The 19,822-nt window shown below is 41.0% G+C and overlaps 1 protein-coding gene across 1 annotated transcript in view; it reads left to right on the top strand.

Annotated features, from left to right (window-relative positions):
- The first annotated feature begins 414 nt into the window (after positions 1–414).
- LPCAT2 (lysophosphatidylcholine acyltransferase 2) overlaps positions 415–19,822 on the top strand; it is a 29,728-nt gene continuing 10,320 nt past the window's right edge. The window contains exons 1-11 of the mRNA XM_085071839.1: positions 415–690; positions 5,767–5,906; positions 6,913–7,130; positions 8,366–8,478; positions 10,061–10,121; positions 11,159–11,217; positions 12,404–12,438; positions 14,468–14,522; positions 17,689–17,771; positions 18,349–18,474; positions 19,581–19,734. Coding sequence (XP_084927965.1) covers positions 565–690; positions 5,767–5,906; positions 6,913–7,130; positions 8,366–8,478; positions 10,061–10,121; positions 11,159–11,217; positions 12,404–12,438; positions 14,468–14,522; positions 17,689–17,771; positions 18,349–18,474; positions 19,581–19,734 — 1,170 coding nt within the window. The 5' untranslated portion in view covers positions 415–564. The remainder of the gene's footprint in view (positions 691–5,766; positions 5,907–6,912; positions 7,131–8,365; positions 8,479–10,060; positions 10,122–11,158; positions 11,218–12,403; positions 12,439–14,467; positions 14,523–17,688; positions 17,772–18,348; positions 18,475–19,580; positions 19,735–19,822) is intronic.

Raw genomic sequence — 19,822 nt, 5'->3', positions numbered from 1 at the left:
AGGCTGGCCGGCAGAAGGTGCCTGAGGATGTTTCCCCGCACCGCCAGCCCTGCAGAGCTGCTCCTGGCGCATCCCTGAGGGCAGGTGTGAGGGAACGAACCCGTGGGCAACGAAAGGCTGCAGCGGACCTGTACACCTCACGTGCTCCAGCCCAGAATCTCTGCACCAGCCTTACGCAGTGGTAAAACGCACTATTCTCCTAGAAACGACCTCTGCCGTGTGCCAGGACCGCGCTCGCCCCTCTCCTCTCTGAGCTAACGGCCCGCGCTGCTGCCGCTGCTCACGAACATGGCCCTGCGCTCGCACCGAGCGAACACGGCTTAGCCGCGGTGTCTGCAGCGCGCACACGGCCCTGGCCAGCGCGGTGGGCATGGGCACGGCTGCGGGCACAGGGATCCCTGCGCCAGGCACCAGCCCGCTCGGCCACGGCTCCTCGGCAGCACGGCGGGAGCCAGCGCAGGCCCGCCCGCCCTCACCTGCCCGAGGCGGGGCTCCGCGGTGGGCAGGGCCGGCCGGAGCCGCTGGCCCCGGGCTGTGCCGCCGGCTCATGCGCAGCCGCCGGGGATGGCGGCGATGGCGGCGATGGCGCCTCGGGTGCTGCCGCTGCCCAGGCAGCACTCCTTCAACCCGCCCACCGTCCTCAACCCCTTCGTGCACCCGGGCCGCCTCAGCGCCGGCGACAAGCTGCGGGTAAGGCTGGAGCGCGGGCGGGACACCCGCCGGGGCCGGGCCGGGCCGCCCGGGGCTGGGATGCGCGCCGGAGCGCGGCGGGGCGGGCGCGGCACCCCCGGGCACGGCACAGCCCGGGCGCGCCTGGGAGCCAGCGCTCCGTGCCGCGCCCCGAGCTCCGCCGGGCTGGCAGCAGTGCGGGCTGGGGACACCGCTCGCTTTCGAACCCCCCTTGCCAGGGCAGAGCGCGGTGTGAGCGGTCCGGGTTTGAAAGTGCCGCCGGCAGCCAGGGCTGCGGGGCCCGGCCTGCCCAGCACCGCCCGTGCCCCGCGCAGAGCCCGCGGCGGAGCGGCCCCGGCTCTGTTCCGCATCTACAGCTCCTGGCTTTGCCGGGAACAGGCTTCTAGTGAGGACATTTCCTTCCCCTGTACGGCACAGTTCCGATCTAATATAGAGATAGAGGGCACATACACGCAGAAGTTATGTAAACGGTCAAAGATGCAAAAGATGACCAGCAGAAAAAAAGTCACTGTTTTTTAAAATTAAGTTCTTCAAGCCAACGCTTTTCAGAGTCCATAAGCTGCATTCTTGCTCAACGCACACACACAGGCTTGTAAACTTCAAACTTAAAACTTTTAACACAAGACTTAAGCCTTTGAAAAATATTACTGCAATCATTGCTGATAACATGTCACTCCTAGAGAAAACGAGAGTCTTGTTTCAAGAATGAAATATTGCCCATCCATCAGTCGTGTCAGATGCCTCAGCTCTTGAGTGAGGATGACAACTTCCCTCTGATACGAAAAACTAAAACAGAAGATAACTTTTTCAGTCATGCTGTTTCAGATGCTTAACTCACTTTAGGCTGATTTTAAGCTTGTGTTGGGGAGTGAATCTCTTGGTTCCATATTTTTTGCAGGGTGTACAGCCAAAAATGGTACCCTGTATTCCACTGCGTTACTGGCTGGTGTCACTGGGTGACTTGAATAAGGCCTCTGAGCTGAGAGCTGTCCCAGTTTGACTTGTAGACAAGCACACACAACACTTGCAGGGTACTCATACAACTAGAAAAGCTTTGATTTTAAGAAACATTTCTTTAAAACTTAGCTGATGAACCAAACATAAACATATGAGAGAGGACAATGAAGACATCAGTGTGCAGGTGAAATTACAGCATTTTCTGCTGATTGTTAGGAATATCTGAAGCTGATGTACAACTAAATATTTTATGTTTCGTGTAGATCTTCCTCAAGTTATAAACAATGTTTGCCCTGAAGGTGGTTGGGTAGAGGAAATGTGAGAAACCTGGAAAACAATTTCAAATCCTTTTATCCTCTGTGTTTTACTAGCAGCCTGGAACGCATTTAGAGTGCATCTGAATCAGTAGCTTTAGGCATGAACCCTGAGGAAAGCAGTTTCTTAATGAGGTTCTAGAAATGGACCGCTTTCTGTGCTGACTGTCCTTTCTGGAGGATGCACAGACTACTTTCAAAAGCTTGCATTTTTAAGTTACTATTACCATTTTTACTGTAATAAATATACCCTGCTTTTTTCCTTCAGAAGGAAAGGATGAAAAACATGTTGTGTCTTAAAACAAGATACATCTTACAGGGAGCTCCATAATGCACCTGGAAGGAAAAGCACCCTGGGTCTGGGCCTAGTGCTAGTGAGCTGAGGAGCAAAACAGCCACAGAACTGTAAAGCAGGAGAACACACAAGAGAGAGCCTTTTCATAGCATGTGTTGCTCCCTTCTGTTCCTTGCCCCCTATAATCATAAGGACTAGGATACTTCCTGCTGACTGCTTTGTACTGAAAACCCCAGCTCCTCTCTTGCTCAGCACTGCCCATCGGATCTGCTGGGAATCAAGGCCTTACCAGACAGTGTTACTATAAACTTCAGAAAAGGGAAGTCTCCCTTCTCTTTCCATTTGTGTCAAGTGTAGCGTTCCTCCATTCTTGCATGTTAAACAATAGTTTTGTTATGTCCCCCCATTCTGTACTATTCCTTTAACATATACCAATAAAACCACACAATTTCAAAACCTCTTTGGGAGTCCTCAGCAGGATTTCAGTATGTTGGTGAACTTGAATGTAAAGGCTGCCGTGTGCCTGATGAATGGAACTTGACAGTGAGACAGGGTAGCTGTTTGCATTTCATTCAGCTTCAAATATAAAAACAGTCAGACTGAAAAGTGGAATGAGAAGATTTTGCAGTGTTTTGCCATCCTTGCTAATAGCTTACAAGCTAATGAGATTTTTGTCATTCTTTGTAATGTGCAAAGCAAGGATCAGTTGTGCTGTGCTAAACATCTTCGTGTGCCAAACAAGATTTTAAAACAGCTGTCAAATACTTCTGTTTTCCATCTTCTGACTGAAGTTGGCTGCAATTCATTGTTGAGATTTTTCCTGGGGTTTAGTTTTAGTTCTTTTGTTCCTGATTGCTCACTTGCTCACTAACTTCTGAATTGCAAATGCAAAGCACAAATTCTGGTTAAGTCATTACTGGATTCCAGTTTACTCAGAAGAGATGCTCACTAACTTCTGCAATGGTGAACTGTGTAATGGCACAACTATCATGTTAAAAGCAGTATTTTTAACCCCATGCTTGGAAGCAAGCAGCTGGACTGCCTGGCAGGGCTGTGACATCCTCTGGATGCTCATGGAACATTGTCTTGCCCTGTGTGTACTGCTGTGGGGGACAGTCCATCTGATCACAGCTTCAGATGTCAAAGTATTTCAGTGCGGGTTGAGCTTCATTCTGGTCCCCAGCCTGCTCTGCTGCTGCTTCCTAGATAACCTGACAGCAGCTGAAGTTGAACAAATTTCAAGTGGAATCCTGTGGCTTTCTGATAGACCTGCTTTTCTGCTTCCCAGGTTCCTGCCATCACTGGAAGTGTAATCCCATGTATTGATCGAAGGTAGTCAGCTATGGGAGGTGGAACCTGGACTGCCAGGGCTACTGCAGTGACAGAATATGCAGTTATTGCAGACACAGTAAACAGAAAGTACATGGGTGATTCAGTATGTGGGAAAAGGTTCTTTGGATGACTCAGAATAATTCTATCTTGGTGATTAGTGTATGGAAGCTGGAATGACTCTGAACCTACTCACTAGTTACTAAATTTTGTCTTCTGTATGTTTTTCTCCTATACTTTCCTTTTTCTAGTCCATCTTGACCTTTCTCTTTTCTGTCCTTTTCTTACCCTGTTCTGCAGCTGACAGAGCAGAAACCGACTCTGCCTCATTACACAGTGACCTAGAAAGCCAATAGCTTGCATCAGTAAATCAGTACCACCTGTGCATCTGCCTAAAACAGATTAATGAATTTATTAAAGTTTTGAGGAAGGGATTGTTTTGCTTTTGCTATTGCAGCCTTTATTTTTCATTTTAGGTCAGTACATATAAATTCCTTTTTATATAAAGAAAAATGTTATTTTAAGTCAAACACGTTGTTTGGCAGTGCTTGCAGAACATAAACATCAGCACAGTGTACCTGCTTATCATGCTTACCGTAATTTACTCTGTGTATCTACTGTCATGTTTGGTCTGTTGTCATTGTGTCTGTGGTAACACAACCAAGTCCTGAAGGCCCCAAATTCATCTTAATGCTCATCAGTGTCAGAGGGTTTAGAGCCAGATGGCAGAGCCTCTCCTGAATATTGACAAGAGAATGGTAAGAGGATGTTAAATGAAGATGGAAGAGATTTGGTGTGGAGGGAAATGACTGTGTTGGTGAAAGGAGAATTAGAAACAACTGACTATATCAAAAAATTGGATAAATTATACACTAAGATGCTTATTTTCAAATATACTACACTTGAAACTGACTTACAAAAAGCCTTGCTTTTTCTGTACAGTAAGAGGCCATTGTTAAAGTGCTTACTAGAAAGGTTGATTTGAAGAGAGAAACACTGTTGTTCAGTTGTAGATTTCCTTAAAAAATAGTAAAGCATAGGAGGTAGTAAGCTCACAAGTGTAAGTTAAACTCACTTAACTCTCCTTCAGTAACTTCTCCTGTACACCTGAGCTGGTGGAGCTGTCAGTCTGTGACCAGTGACACACGCTCAGATAAGTTTTGAGGGACTTGTAGAAACAGCCCAAATAAATTTTAAAATATCACTTTTACAGTTCTTTTGGGGTGTGTTTTGTTTTGTGCATAGGTTTGCACGCAAACCGATCCTCATCAGTGAGTGGCAGCTGGGCTGGATTAGGTGCCAAAGGGAGCTGAACCCTTTACTGGTTTTCCAGGAATGCTGGGCTCTGGTTCCTGCCTGCTAATGGTGCTCACCTGCCTCCCAGCCTTGGCTTTGCTCAGGCGGCACAGTGCTTGTTGCACCATAAAGGCCACCCTTCAGGATGCAGTTTCTAACCTAGTGTGCTGGGGTAAAACAAGAATTTCTTCCTGCCCTGTCCTGTACCACAGCTGCCATGGTACAGCATTGTGCCAATACACCTGTTTCCTAGAGCTGTGTGTGAAAATATGCAAGCTAAAGATTCCTATGGAAGGGCTGGGGTTGATATTTGAGGATTACTTGCAATCAGGGCAACTAAAAACTCCATTTTGCATAAGTTCCAGCTAGGGGAAATGACATTGTGTTGTGTGTGCACAACTCCATGAAGCAGTATCGAGGATCACTTGCAGCAATATTGTGACTCAACACAAGATTTATCATTTGAAAGGGCAAGAGTACAATTAGTCATCTTAATGATCCCACTTGACTTTTAGACAGGCAGTGATAGAAATGTCTGTAGTGGAGATATGTGTCAGCTGGGCAGACTCATCTGAGCTGGTTGTATGCTGCAGACCAGGACCAAATATAAACCGGAGCCAGCAAACTGAGTTTACCCTCTGTGTCTAGCTACATCCAACTCAAAAACCTAAATACTCAGATATTCCAGTTCTACCTGAAAAAGGAACTCAAAGGTGAAAATGAAGTACCGTGACTTGCCATAAGAGCACTGGAATCATTAAAGCTTTCCTTACTAAATCATAAAGCACTATTGGTATGATTTTAAAATCCTTGTGAAGTAACTATACAGATAGCCATGCCATCTCTGTTGAGAGATCTTAAGATTTTTCACCTCATTTTTTCCAGACTGTTCTGCAGGGAATTATTTTGCTTCCCCTCCGTGCCATATGCATCATACTGATTTTACTGCTAGCTTGGCTGTTTGCATCAATTGCAACTTTTCATCAGCCTGGAAGAGGATTTCTGCCACTAAAAGGATGGAGAAGGTAAAAAAGTGACCAATATTTGTGAAAACTAAGCTTTTTTTTCCTCCTAACAACACAAAGCCAGGGTCTGAAGCTTTTTTTCCTTTTACTCCTTCTTTCAATTAAAGAGGATTCCTCAGTTACATCTTAATTTTACCCATTTAGATGAAGCAACTTTTTAATGAGTGTATTTTACAATAGGGGAGGTTTTTAAGTTGGTAGATTTTCAGTAGAAAAATATTTATAGCCTATTTGTAAGCCAGGACTTACTTCAGTAATAATACTAACAGGAATATTTGAGAAAAGAAACTCATTAAGCAAGTATTTGGTAGCACTGCATAGGCTGAGGTCCTGTGTAGCCTTTGTCATTTCTGCTATGCTATGATTCTATGACAAAATTAGCTTTGACAGCTCCTGTCTCAGCTGCATTGCCCTTGAAGTGGTATTTCACAGCTGCTTCTTTGGGTTCTGGGTTTCAGTCACTCACTTCTGACCTCAAAGTACTGTTCTAGCCATGATGCACGGCAGCTGGAGGAGGAGACACAGGAGGTGAATTCTAATGAGACCAAAAGGTTACAGAGAGTCCCATGAAAGGAACATGTCTCCTACTGTGGGAACATGTTCCAGTGAGGGAACATTGTCATTTAATCTTTCTGGTTTAAAACTGATAGTAAAAGAACAGAATCAGTTAGGTACTGTTAGGTAAATTCTTACAGAAAGGGCACTGAATCTGCTAATTACTCTCCTCACAGTGGTGTTATGCTACAATGCTGTAACACATGGCATGAGAAATAGTGTACCTGGGAGGAGCGTTTCACAAAGTGCTGTGCATTGCCTTATCTTTGATCAGGAAAAGGTGATGTCCCCTTCCCTTCTTCCCCTTTAGCCCTCCATTCTCCTGGTGTGTGCCCTGTGCAGGGCCCCAGTGCTGGTTAGAACTAGGAAATCTGTGAGGGGCTTTTCTTTTGAAGTAGAAAATAAATACTGACTGTAAGCTGGATGATATTTTTGTGTTTCTGTTTACAAGGAGGATGATCCAGACAACCCTCTCCTGCCTGACTCGTACAGGGTACTTCCTGATGGGATTCCAAGTCAAAGTGAAGGGGAAAGTAGCAAGTCTGCCAGAAGCCCCAATCTTTGTCGCAGCTCCTCATTCCAGCTTTTTTGATGCCATTATTTGTGCCCTAACTGGAATGCCATCAATAGTGTCTAGAGCAGAGAACCTGTCAACTCCAGTATTTGGCAGTAAGTATTTACTAAGAAAAAAAAGAAACGTTACAAGTCAGCAACTTGACATTAGGCCAAAAATTTTATCTCTTAAAGTGATTTAGGGGAAGACATTTAAGTCCTTAGGTTCCAAATATACTGACAAATTATTTCCAGTGAAACTCCTATGACATGTTATCTTTCTGAATTGGTAACTGTTTCTTTTCAGGTATGAAATATAATATAATTTTGAAGTTGTTTTATACTGAAAACATGTTTTGTAGCTGCTTGGGCTGGAAGCTTTCTCTTTAATTCTTCCAGTAGTAGCTCAAGAAATCCGTTCCACTGCTGTCTTTTAACAGTGTGGCCCACAAATGTGAGTGAAGGTTATTTCAAAACAGACCCAAACTACAGCAGTCTGGAAAATACCACATTTACAAGATTAAACTTGCAGGCACTGTTATGGATTTTTTTAATGGAAGCAAGACCAGGAAGAAATAAAACAGGAGTTACTCAAAAAGGAAATGCAGAGAATGGAAAAGATCAGATGAGTCATGCTTCTATTATTTCCTCCTCCTTTTGGCACAAAAAGAATCCCTGTTTGCATTATTGCTAGAATCAGCTGTAGACTTTCTGCTGGCTATACAGTAACCCAGAACTAAACTCAGTTGGCAGCATAGCAAAGTGTCTTTGTAGAAAGGAAATGAACAGATAATGTATTGATTTTAGCTTAAAAGCACAGGATTGGGACAGAGAAGATAATTCTTTGCCAAGTTTCTCATCACAAAGGTCCACACATTCTGATGAAGACTTCTGATTAAATAAGGAGGGTTTTTTTCTGTAATTTACATAGAAGCTGTACATACTTTTTAACTGAGAAGGGAAGACTAAAACTCCATTTTGGGTGCAGTCTGCATGAGTTAGACCTGAGTGTGGCCCGTGAGGAGACCCAGTCAGGTCACTCTCTTAGAATTGTGTGGAAATGCTTAGTGAAAAATAACAGCAATATTATTAGAATGTGTTGGGGTGAATTTTGCATGTCTATATCTACTGTAAAGCTCCTCAGCTGGCAGGCCGGGTATGTCTTCTGTGTCTTGCTTCCCATTTTGCAGAAAGAGGAGAATAATAACACTCTTACCAATTTAGTCTGAAAGTTGTTTGTGTGGAGTCTGTCTCCTAGTATATGAATAACAAGCTTTTGCTACAAGGAAGCCTTGAACCCATGTGTTTTCTAAGCACTAATATAAGACAATTTTTTAAAATCTGTTTGACAGCAATTTTAAGTTCCCTTCAGCCTGTAGCAGTTTCTCGTCAAGACCCTGATTCACGGAAGAACACAGTCGCCGAGATTACCAAGCGGGCATTATCAAGAGGCCAGTGGCCACAGGTAGTAAATACACTACTTTCTTCTCTTCTATCATGGATTCATATTCCCTGTTCATTGTGCATCACAGTATCGCCAGTGCCCAGCTGGATAGGATTCTTAAAAAAAGATGAAGTCAGACCTCAGGTATATGACTGGGTTAAGAGAGGAAGAGTCTGTTGCCCAAAGGAGTTGAGTTGTGACAAATGGATCAGTTAAATCCAGCCAGTACCAATTGTTGTCTTTCTTTGTAATGGTATTATTTACACATATACATTTTTACTTCATAAGTACCTTACTAAAGGTACTTAGGCTACTTTAATTTGACTCTTAAATGTGTTTTTCTAAGCTGATGTAAATGTTGTTAGAGCCTCCATTTTTTTTTATATTTTTCAATTAAACATGCACTTGCAAAAATTTTTTTAATATTGGGCTTACCAACTACACTGATGCTTATGATGTGCTAAACTGTTATGGATGAATGCCCTGGTAGACTTAATCTGTGCTGAAAGCAGCATGGGGAGGAAAGGGAAATTGGCTCCTGCACCAGTGCTGCACTTGGGATGAAACCTAGATATGTATTGTGGCATAAATAGATTATGAGTCAGTTAATCTGGGAATCTCCAAGACTGAGTCAGCAGCTGAGGATATCACTGGGTGATTCCTAGTCCTGTGCCCTGGCCACAATTTCTGATTACAGGAAGTGTAGTGGAGGACTGGCTGTAACTCACTGCGTGCAGCTGTCTTTGTCATACCCTTGAACAGTCTGTGTCCCTTGGGTGTGACCTACTGAGGCTTCTTTCACAGCTAGCCTTGACCTGTTCATTCAGACTGAAGTGGGAGCACACCCTGAACACTTGATCCAGACCAGATTTTGTGCTGGGGTGTTTTTAGAAAGCTGCTTATGATCCTGCAGTGATACGAGAAATACAAAGCTTTCTTGAATTCCACAGGGGGCTTGGATTCAGTGTGTCACATTGCAGTTTGCAGTGCACTTAATGTACTATCTGAGACACTAATTCAGAAACCTTCTAGGTGTTGGTGTGCCTGAGTCACTGAGGTTCAGAGGCTGCTGGGGTGTGTAATGCCTTCAGAGCTCTGCCTCACAGCACATGCCTTCTATGTCTTTTGCTCTGCTACACAAGCTGTGATCTCATCACAGCTGGCATCTCTCTGATAGCATCTCTGCCTGTAAATGCCCAAGTACCTCATGCACTTCCATTCAGCCCAGACTTATATTTATACATCCAGCAGCTCAATAAGGAACTGCTCTTAGAGGAGCAATTCTGTTATTACCAGCACTGAAATTTCGAGTGAAACACTTAAAGCCTTTTTTACAGTATTTCTGAACTGATAAAGGCCTTTCCCCAGAACTCCATTCTTAGAAAGCAGTGGTTTCCAAATCGGGATGGACCAGGTTAATAACATGACATCCTTCATAAATTCGTTTGTTTCCTTTTGAAACAGTAATGATATTCTTGTAATACAGTACAACAGGTCACAAAGCTTGCATAACAGCAGTTTGTGCATAACAGATGCTAAAGTATAATCCTTTTATGAAATGTATACGTGTGTATATATATATTTCTTTCTCTTTAAATCCAAGATACTGATTTTCCCAGAAGGCACCTGCACAAACCGATCTTGCCTGATCACATTTAAACAAGGTGAGAGATTTTGTCCCATTGTTGTTGGAAAATAATATGTGATATTAATTTGATAGTTGTAGTAAGGACTGTACTTGTGAAGGTACGTCATCCACAACAGCACTGTAGTAATCCCTATATTATTAAAGTTTCAGTGGTGCTAAACCCACTCTTTTATACTAGTCAGCTACTTCTCTGGTTTGTGCTATTGTGTAGGATGCAAAACATCTATGACGCATATGGTTAGTTAGTTGGGGTTTTTATCTGGGTACAGTTTTCATCTAATTTATTTACCCAGAAACCCAACTGTGATTATTAAGAGATGAATGTGTGAACTTTACTTCCGTGATGTTCTTTTATCTCAGCTAACAGTTGGGCCATCTTAGATTCCTGTAAATTTTGCCACACAAGACTTAGCAACCAAGCTACAAAATCACTTTGCGTAGTGCTTAGCAAGCCAGGACAACAGACCGTTTTTAACACAGAAATGTGTTTTTTATGGCTTTGTTAGATTGTTGTGCTGCCCTTCAATTAAGAAAGGAGAGCAACATAATTTTAACTGTTTTACAGTGTCTTGGGTAGAAAAGTTACAAAACCACTACTACATGCTCAGATCTGTATCACTTGTGATGATCAGAGCACAGAGTGATTCAGGAAATGCTTGAAAGCCTTGTGAGCATCTCATCCTTTGAAATTAATGCCTGCCAGTGGGGAGATAATGCACAGAAAATTAGTTTGAACAGCCCAGGAATCTTAGGCAGCTTTCTCCTTGAAATGGGGCTGAACCCTTTTCTGTCCTGAAATCTTGCTAGTTGTGCTGCTGATTTAAAAACAAAACAAAAAATCAACCCCAAAACAAAACAAACAAAAAAACCCAAATTACAGTATATATAAAAACCAAACTGAACAACAAATAAAAATCTGAAGAAGACCACCTGTCATTCTTGCATTTTTAAAAATATCTCCTTCAAAGTACCGTGTCTGAAATAAATAATTTAAAACTCTCAATTGTTGTATTAAGCTTAGTTGTAACAATCAGTTCTAATTTGTGGCTATAGGTGCCTTTGTTCCACGAGTCCCTGTCCAACCTGTGTTACTCCGATACCCCAACAAGCTGGTGAGCAGACCATTCTTCTTTTGCTAACTAATAATACAAAAGGCAAAATCCTGACTAAAGTGGTACTGCGATAAATAATTTGCTTTGTCCCTGAAGAATATATTGTCCTGAGCTTTAGCATTGAAGAGATCCTGGAAGCAGCCAGGCTTCCCAAGTGTCACCATGGTGTAGTTCCTGTTCTGACTGTGAAAAAATTATTGCTGGGCTTCTTAGCTAAAGAGGGGAGACAGGAAAGTATTGCGGCAGAAGTTCGAAACTTCCTGTGGTGCCACGGAGCCTGTACTTTGAAGTCTAAAATGGACACAGCTTCCCTATGAATCATCATTTTTCGGTTCAGCTCAAGATAGCCTTACTGCAAAGGGAATTGCAGAGTTTCTGAGCAGAAGCAAAGCTGGCCCTTGCAGTACATCCAGCACCCTTCCTCAGGAGGGTAGCTTTGCAGATGTTCTTTTCATGCAACATTCCTTGTGCGGCTCTGCCTTACTCCATGTGTAAGGCTGGGACCTTTTCAGCTTTTTTTTTAATTATCTGGTCATCCAACAAATCCAGAAGAGACCAAATTTTCACTCCCTAATATCTTTTTAGGATTGAAAATATGGCTGCTGTTGTTATTTGCAAAGACTCCTTTGTATAATCATTTTACAAACGAATTTCAAAAGTGAACCACTCAAGGGAATTGGTATTGCATTTCACTGATAGGATTTAAGGATCTGCCAGTACACACTGTAAAAATAATGTATAAGGAAGCAATAAACACAGAGTGAGGGAAAAAAACCCCAAAATATCAAAGAAAAAGCATGACAGATTATGCAGAAATATCCTTAAAAACTAAATGAGATATATTTATGAGAATGCCTCTCTAAAGGGACTGCTAAGGCCCACTGAAAAAGTCTTACTGATTTTTCTTTTCCCTACTTCTGCTGTTTGGATCAGACTAAATGATTTACAATATCTGACTAACTATAAATGTCATTTCCAATTGTTGATAGAAGTCTGGCGTGCTTATTTCCAAATTTTTAAGGCAAGAAATCCTATTTGCCTTAACACCTATATTTATTTTCTCTATAGGACTATAAAAACATCATCCACTTCTACTAAACTTGTGCCTGTTTTAAATTGTAACTTATCTGCTCACTAACTTTCATCTGGTTTTGTCATATATTTCTGTGTTTTATTTTTTCCTTAGGATACTGTGACCTGGACATGGCAGGGCTATTCATTGTAAGTTTCTTAAGCCTACTGAAAATTACATACAGAAAATTTTCCCCTGTTGCTAAACAGTCTGCCAAACAGATTCTACTAAGCCAAGACACATGTTCTTCTAGATCTGTTTTTATGAGGGGAAAATACCTGGGGATAATGCTGTCATGCAGTAGCTTTCATATCTGAATGACTAGAGAAAGGGTTAGCAAAGGAAAGTATTATTTCCAGCTCTGCCACTCCTTTTTTTTCCATTTTCTCCTGTTTTGCACAAAGCACTAAAGCAAAGGAAAGTATTAAAAAAACCTTCACAGCTGTACTGAAGATATGTCTGGAAAATACTTTTCACCTTATAAACATTCATTAAAATGTACATGTTCAGAATCCATATACCACATTTTCATGTGGAATATGTAGTGTATCTAAGTACAGTAGTCCTGATTTACTAATTTAACATGTTTAAGGCAACTAATTTTGAAACACATCTGGGCTAGTGGAGGAGATCATAAGTACCTTTAAAGCTATCATTATATATATACACATACACACACATATATATATATATATATAAAATCCTAACATCTGCACACTTAGACAATGGACATGATGCAAATTTCCATTTCAGTTTCCCAAAGTTTTTTGCTGTTACTACCACTGCTGTTACATTTGTCAGCATACTGAGAGTAATGAGCACTGCAGATTCAGTACATACTACAGATTTCCTCTATGGAAGATTTACGCTGGCAGATTAAAATAGAGCTATATCTTCACTTATGATAGATGGAGTAGGAATAGGCAAAGAAAGAAATTAAATCAGACATATTCCTGTGGGAGGATGGAGGCTGCTCATTCACTCAGAATGGAGAAATGCTCTAAGCTAGTGGCTGGGGAGAAATGCTCTAAGCTAGTGGCTGGATGGTGAAGGCTCAAATCAAAACCTGTGTGCAGGTAAAAGGAACTGCTTAGCAAAATCATGAGAGGATGGATGGATGGATGGATGGATGGATGGATGGAGAATCTAGAGATTATTAACAAAACTAACTGGAACCAGAAGAATATCCTCTGCACAAACATGCAGATCACAAAATGCAGAAGTGTCTCACTTTTTGTCAAACTTCCTGGATATTGCAGCCAGCAAGGGAGATTACCAGTCTCCTTCTTAGAAACCTCCTGACACAGTTTCTCCTTTCATTTACTACTTCTCTCTTACTTTTGTGCCTTACTGGGAGGAATTCCTAATGTATATGTTAGAAAATCAAGCATTAAGCGTGGACTTGTGCAGGAGATAGACGGGATCCCATAGGTTCTCTTGCCTTTTCCCTTTTCTTGTTTATTTTGTCCAAAACAAGAGCACAGAAAGACTGCTTGAAGATTTTTCTATTAAGATATACCTGATGGAAAGATCAAATGTGCATTTCTGCTTAAAAATCACAGTGAAAAGAGCAAGTCAGAAGCAGAAGTGACTGTACTTGCCCTCTTTAGCAGTTTCTTCCTCCTCCTGTCTTACCTGTTGATCCTAAAATTTGTGACTTTTGTAAAAAGCACTGATGGTCCTGACCATACTGACACTTCATTAACACATCTGTGTAAATGTTTCTATAATTTGGAAAATGACTAGGAAATACTAATAAATCAAATCCTGCATAAGGAAGTTACTGGTCTTACTTTGCAGCTTAGAGAATAACAGATAAAGTAAAGCTTTATTGATTCTTTGATTCTCAGAGTCAAAGCTCTTAAAGCTTAAAATCCAGTGTCCATGGACCCCTTTAAAGCGAGGGAGAGATTTTAGTGGACAAAGAACTGTACAGAATTGTTAATGTGCCTGAAAGAAGACAGCAGATCGCCTGCCCTGTGAGCAAGCAGCAGCTATATGTAGAAGCCCTGTAGAAAAAAATGTGAAAAGCAATGATTTGGGGACCTTCACTGCAAGGTAGTTAAAAACCTTGTCCAATATTGGCTTTGGGTTTTGTGCTTTAAAAAGTTTCATCTACTGACATGCAAATACTTATATTTTAAATAAGTAAAATTTATTTTTCTTCTTTGCTTGCAGTAAAGAGCTGTGCATAATGACACTGTGTCAGCTCTTCACAAGAGTAGAAGTTGAGGTAAGATTTGGAAATATCTTTGTGATTGGATTCAGCAACCAGGGAATTTCTGCTTTAATATAAATGCATTATTCACACTATTAGTCACTTTTAGTGAACAATAAACAACCGTCTTTGAAACAAGAGCAAGCATCACAGTGAGTAGTAGATTTAATTTGTTGTCCATATGTACATACCATTCTGTTGAGTTTCTAAAAGACAGCTGTCAAAAACGTCTTTTTTTTTTAGAGCATTATAAAGTCACTGTTAACTATCACTGCATGAATTCTATAGATGTTAAAACTAAGAATTAGAATACATTCTATTAAAGGAAACAGCTTCTTTTTTCCACCTCCCCTTTCTCTGATCTCTACAAAGTAATCTTGTATGCCTCACCATCTTACCAGACTGGACTCTCATAGATTTCTACAGCTAAGAGCTCATTCAAGTACTTGTGTTGAGCCTTGTCTAAGGAACCAGTTCCTTTGGGCATTAAAATCCATTGCACAGCACAGAGACAGATGAATGACAACTGAAACAACATCCACACTTCTTAATGTGAGCATCCACACTCTTAACTGCTCCCTGTCAAAGAGGTAACATGCAAAACACATTCCTTACCAGACCACAAAGGATTGTCAGTGTGAACTAAGTTGGTTTAGGGACCTTAGGAAGGGGAGAAAATGACACATTTTGCTGTTTATTTGCAAAACACAGAATTTAGCAAAGTTGTCCAAAGCTTTGTGAATGCAAACGGTCTTGTTGCTGCTAACGATTGGCAATGTAGTCGTGTTGTGGAACAATGAAATTCATTTTAAGGGAGCACCTTGTTACTGTGTAGTGCATGCAATAGACACATACTTGTAGAATGTGTAATGAAGAGATAATTCTCCTAATAATTTTATTCAGAAGGGCATAACTATGTGATTTATATATGTGGGAGCAAGAAACAGTTAATGTAGCCCTTCCAGTAGAAGAAAGAGCTTCATTTCCCCCTATTTCAGAGCTGAGCTCAAACTAGTTTGTTAGAAAATAAATTTTGTGTTCCAAGAGATGAAACTGAAACATGAAAAAATTTGCAGCTTTTGCAGCAGCATGTGTCCCCAGAATGAAACTAATTTCTTAGCACCAGTGCAAAAGCCTTCCAGTTTCTAAAGAGAGAAGGGACACATATTTCCTGGGGAAGGAGGGAGTCTGACTACTCCTTTTCAGAGTGGACGTTTCTGTTGCTGTGCCATCCTGTGAGCAAGTAGCCTCTCCACTCCCATCCCTCTCCACTCCCTTACACTGCCTCTATCTGCTGTGCAGGAGCAGTGGTGGTCTTGGTGGCCATACATGCATGTCCAGTCCAGCTCTGACACACTGGCATATTGAACATGTAACTGAACCTGGCAGTGAGTTTTAGGGCTGCAAAAAATACAGCATTGGGCAAATTCTGTAAGAGAGACTAGGTCAGAAGCAGATCAGAGGAGTATTTTTACTGCTGAAAGAGGTGTGAAGGATTTTTCTTACAGGACTGAATTTGACTGGGAGGGTGTACTTACCACTCTCCAGCAGATAAGCAGCTGAGGGTGTGAGATCATGCTGGCACCACAGGAGGTCAAGAAAGCAAATTCTTGCTTCCCAGCTGTTGTTTCTGGCAAACAGGTTTTGTAAATAATTGTAGGTGGGTTTTTTGAATGGGTTGAAGGTGGTGTTTAAACTGCCAGGAATTTACGTTGCTCTGTGAGCAAGACCTCAGCCTCAAGTGATGTAATGACCACTTTCAAGACCATGACCATGTTTGCATAGATAAACCTGGAGTTATGGCTTCATTTCACCCGGTGTCAACAAGAATTTTCTGTGTCTGTACTGTGTGCCTGTGCTTTCTCAGTTTAAGAGTTATGCTCTGAAGGGGAGTTGTAATAACCAGGGACCTACTTCAGACCTTGAACAAAGCTGGCAACTGCTTACAGAAGGAATGAAATCTCAAATATTCATGTAAACAGCTGGACCCCTCCTGTCCTTACAGGGGAGGCGACTTTTAATTATAAACAGAAAATTGTTATGGTTATTTGACAGATAACCAATTCCATAAACTCTGGTTTTAATCATAAAGAGAAAGCATTCCTTAAAAACAAACATTAAAAGACCATTCAGGATGAACTGTGTTTATATGGGACAGTTAACACTATAATAATGCATCACCAGCAAATGCAATGTAACTAAAGAAACATACTGACACATAATTAACAACTGTCTTCCAATGAACCATGAGCAACACCTTATTTTGGACTTGTTATATTCTAGGAATTAAGGGCAGGATGCAGAGCAGCAGAATTGAGATAAATGATAACCATAGCTGGGAAAAGGCACAGTAAACACAGCTGTGAGCAAACACTGTAGACTGAAGGAGAAAGAACAGAGTACTCCTCCACACACACTACTTTGCAAACAGATGCTTGTTCATGCCAGAATAGGTAATAATTCATCCATAGGCTATTTTAGTTAAACTTCTTACATATTAATATTGAATAAATCCTCAATGGTAAACATGTTGCCATTTAGATATCTGGGGTGTTTTCTAGGTGTGGGAAGAAAGAGGATTGTTGGGATATTTTACTCTCTGCTTGGAGTTCCAAAATTTTACAGTATTGTATTCCGTTAGTGTGCTACTTGCAACTCAGAACTATGATTCCTTAATGTTTTATCATGGAGGAAAAATGTACAGGAAATTTACCAGTCACATGCTGACAGATACAATCAACAGCTATGAGGTGGGACTGCAGTGTGTATTTAAAAACATTAAAACTCTCACATACGGTAGTTCAATATATAACATCACTTATGCAGGATCTTTAAAAGACTTATGCACTATTTCAAACTCACATTCTTCCAGTGCAGCATTTAATCTTCTAACTAAGTATGCATTTATTATACTTTACCTCTTTGGGGGGGTTGATTTTTTACATTAATGAAGCATTTCCCAGTCCTTAAGAGGTAGTTTTGCAGTAAATCTTATTTGTGTAGGGAGGGGAGAAGAGCCAGAGCAGTTTCTAAGGCAGCTGAGACCTCTAGCGCTCAGTCCGTTCATTGCATGGCTGATGTTTTTCTCCTGTTTTCCCCTACTCAAACAAAAGTAAGAAATTGGTGGTGTTCCTAATGCAGTGGTAACTATTGAATTGATTGGATAACTCATCTCTTTCAGTTTCTGCCTGTTCATGTTCCTACTGAGGAAGAAAAGAATGATCCAATTCTTTTTGCCAACAGAGTCCGACAAACCATGGCAAAGTAAGTAATCAATCATCAATAAAACTGTTGAGAACTGTTCTTTTACATCCAAAGATATAATCTATTGAATATATAATATTATATATTCTATTAATTCCACATATAGCCTATAAATTGTACTATAAAGTACAATTTATTCAAGTCCAGGAGCTACATATAGGAATTGCTCTAGATTTGCTCTAAGAGGTGTCAGATTTCTATACTAGATTACCCTGATTGTTTTTACATGGAGTTTAAAGAAGGTTGTCTTACATTGGAACATAGTATGTTCAATTCATAGAAAACTGGAATAAACTGATCTCTTTTTGCTTGGCTAGAATAAGTGGGTGGTTTGTTCTCCAACATTACTGGGCTGCATTTACAAGACTGTAAATCTTAAAACCTCATGATGCTGCCAAAATGTAGTTTCACAGTGTGGTTTCACAGTTCCACGAAATGGTGTGTATTGCTTTGTCCTACTTGCAGCAGTGCAAGAATGAATTAGCATTTGTTTCACATATCAGAGAAGGGAAACAGTCGACAAGAAGTAATTTTCATATAAGAAATTGATTTTTCTTTTTCCTTAATTTTATTTCAGTGCTTTGAATGTGCCAATCACTGATCACACTTTTGAAGATTGCAGACTGATGATTTCAGCAGGACAATTGACTTTACCCATGGAAGCTGGACTGGTGGAATTCACCAAAATTAGCAAGAAGCTCAAGTAAGGGAAGCTTATCTGTTGGTAGCATAATTACTGAAGTGCTGCAGGTATTGATGGCCATCTGCCAAAGATTAAATTACCAGACAACAGACTTGGCTATGTGTAATATTAATGCATACAATTTACATACATAAATTATAAGGAAATCAGAGATGAGAAGAATCCCACTAAGGACTAATCCCTAGTAATTTTTGTGGCCAGCATTGCAAGAGGAAAGGTTGTTCTAGTTTTTTATGAATTTATCTCACCAAAGGGTGAGAAAAGTAGAGCAGTACCTATTTTAAGCACTTGATGGTAATCTTGGTGCAAATTTAAATTGCTTTAGTGGTAAGGCATTGGCAGCTTGTAGCAGGAAGTAAAAAGCCTTTTTTCCAGCCTGAAACTTTAGCCAGTGGCTTACTGTTCTTAGTTTCATTGTGCAGCCATGTGTTGCTAGTGGTGTCAGCTTTTTCTGTCTGGAATTTGAGGATTGAACCATGTAACCATACAGTAACTCCATCAAATAACCTAGCATGACTGTGGTGAAATCTGAATGTGTGGTAAATCTTGACTTATTATTTATGTGCTATATATTCTTTTATAGAACTCCATCTGGAATAGTTACATGGCAACCCTGATTATTCTTACTGAGGTCCAGTGGTTTATTTCTGCAGAGATCTGATACTTCTGAGGCTGTAGCAGTATTGGTGTTTGGATAGAGACTTTGCTAATAGAGCTGAGATCTGCTCCCTCTGTCAAGGAAATACTTGCCCTAGAGCACGATGCAGCAAAATATTGCTACACCTGAATTTATGGTAATAAACAGTTCTCTGCTGGAGTAGCCTAGTAACTGGACAGACAATTCTAGGTTTGGGAAGTTACTCTGTGGAAGTCTGACATACCCAAGCATAAAACTGCCTGCTTTTAATATTAATAAACAGGGAAGCAGTCCTTAATTGCTGATTTAAAGTAAAATGTCTGGTCTGTAGTACAGCATTAGAAATGCTGTACACACTTGTGCTGTTTGGCAGTTTTTCATCTCTGAACACTGTAATAACTCCTACTAAAATTCCATCTGTCCGAGAACGGCTGTATAGAAATATCTCCTCTCCCTCATGTTTCCATAGCCTAAAATGGAATTATGTCAGAGAGCAGTTGGATACTTTTGCTGCTATTGCAAGTGCTTCCAAAGGGGGAAGAATTGGAATTGAGGAGTTTGCCGAGTACTTGAAGCTGCCTATTTCAGATGTCCTCAAAGAGCTGTTTCTACTTTTTGACAGGGTGAGTAGTTGGTTAACTGACTTGTTGACAGTATTTTGTTAGAAATGACATCCCAAAAGGATATTTATTATAATACATTATGCCCAGC

This window comes from Lichenostomus cassidix, chromosome 11 (genome assembly GCF_008360975.1).
Source record: "Lichenostomus cassidix isolate B80296 chromosome 11, HeHo_3.0, whole genome shotgun sequence".
Taxonomy (NCBI): Eukaryota; Metazoa; Chordata; class Aves; order Passeriformes; family Meliphagidae; genus Lichenostomus; species Lichenostomus cassidix.
The sequence above is the reverse complement of the archived record's forward strand: the minus strand, read 5'-3'. Positions and strand labels throughout refer to the sequence as shown.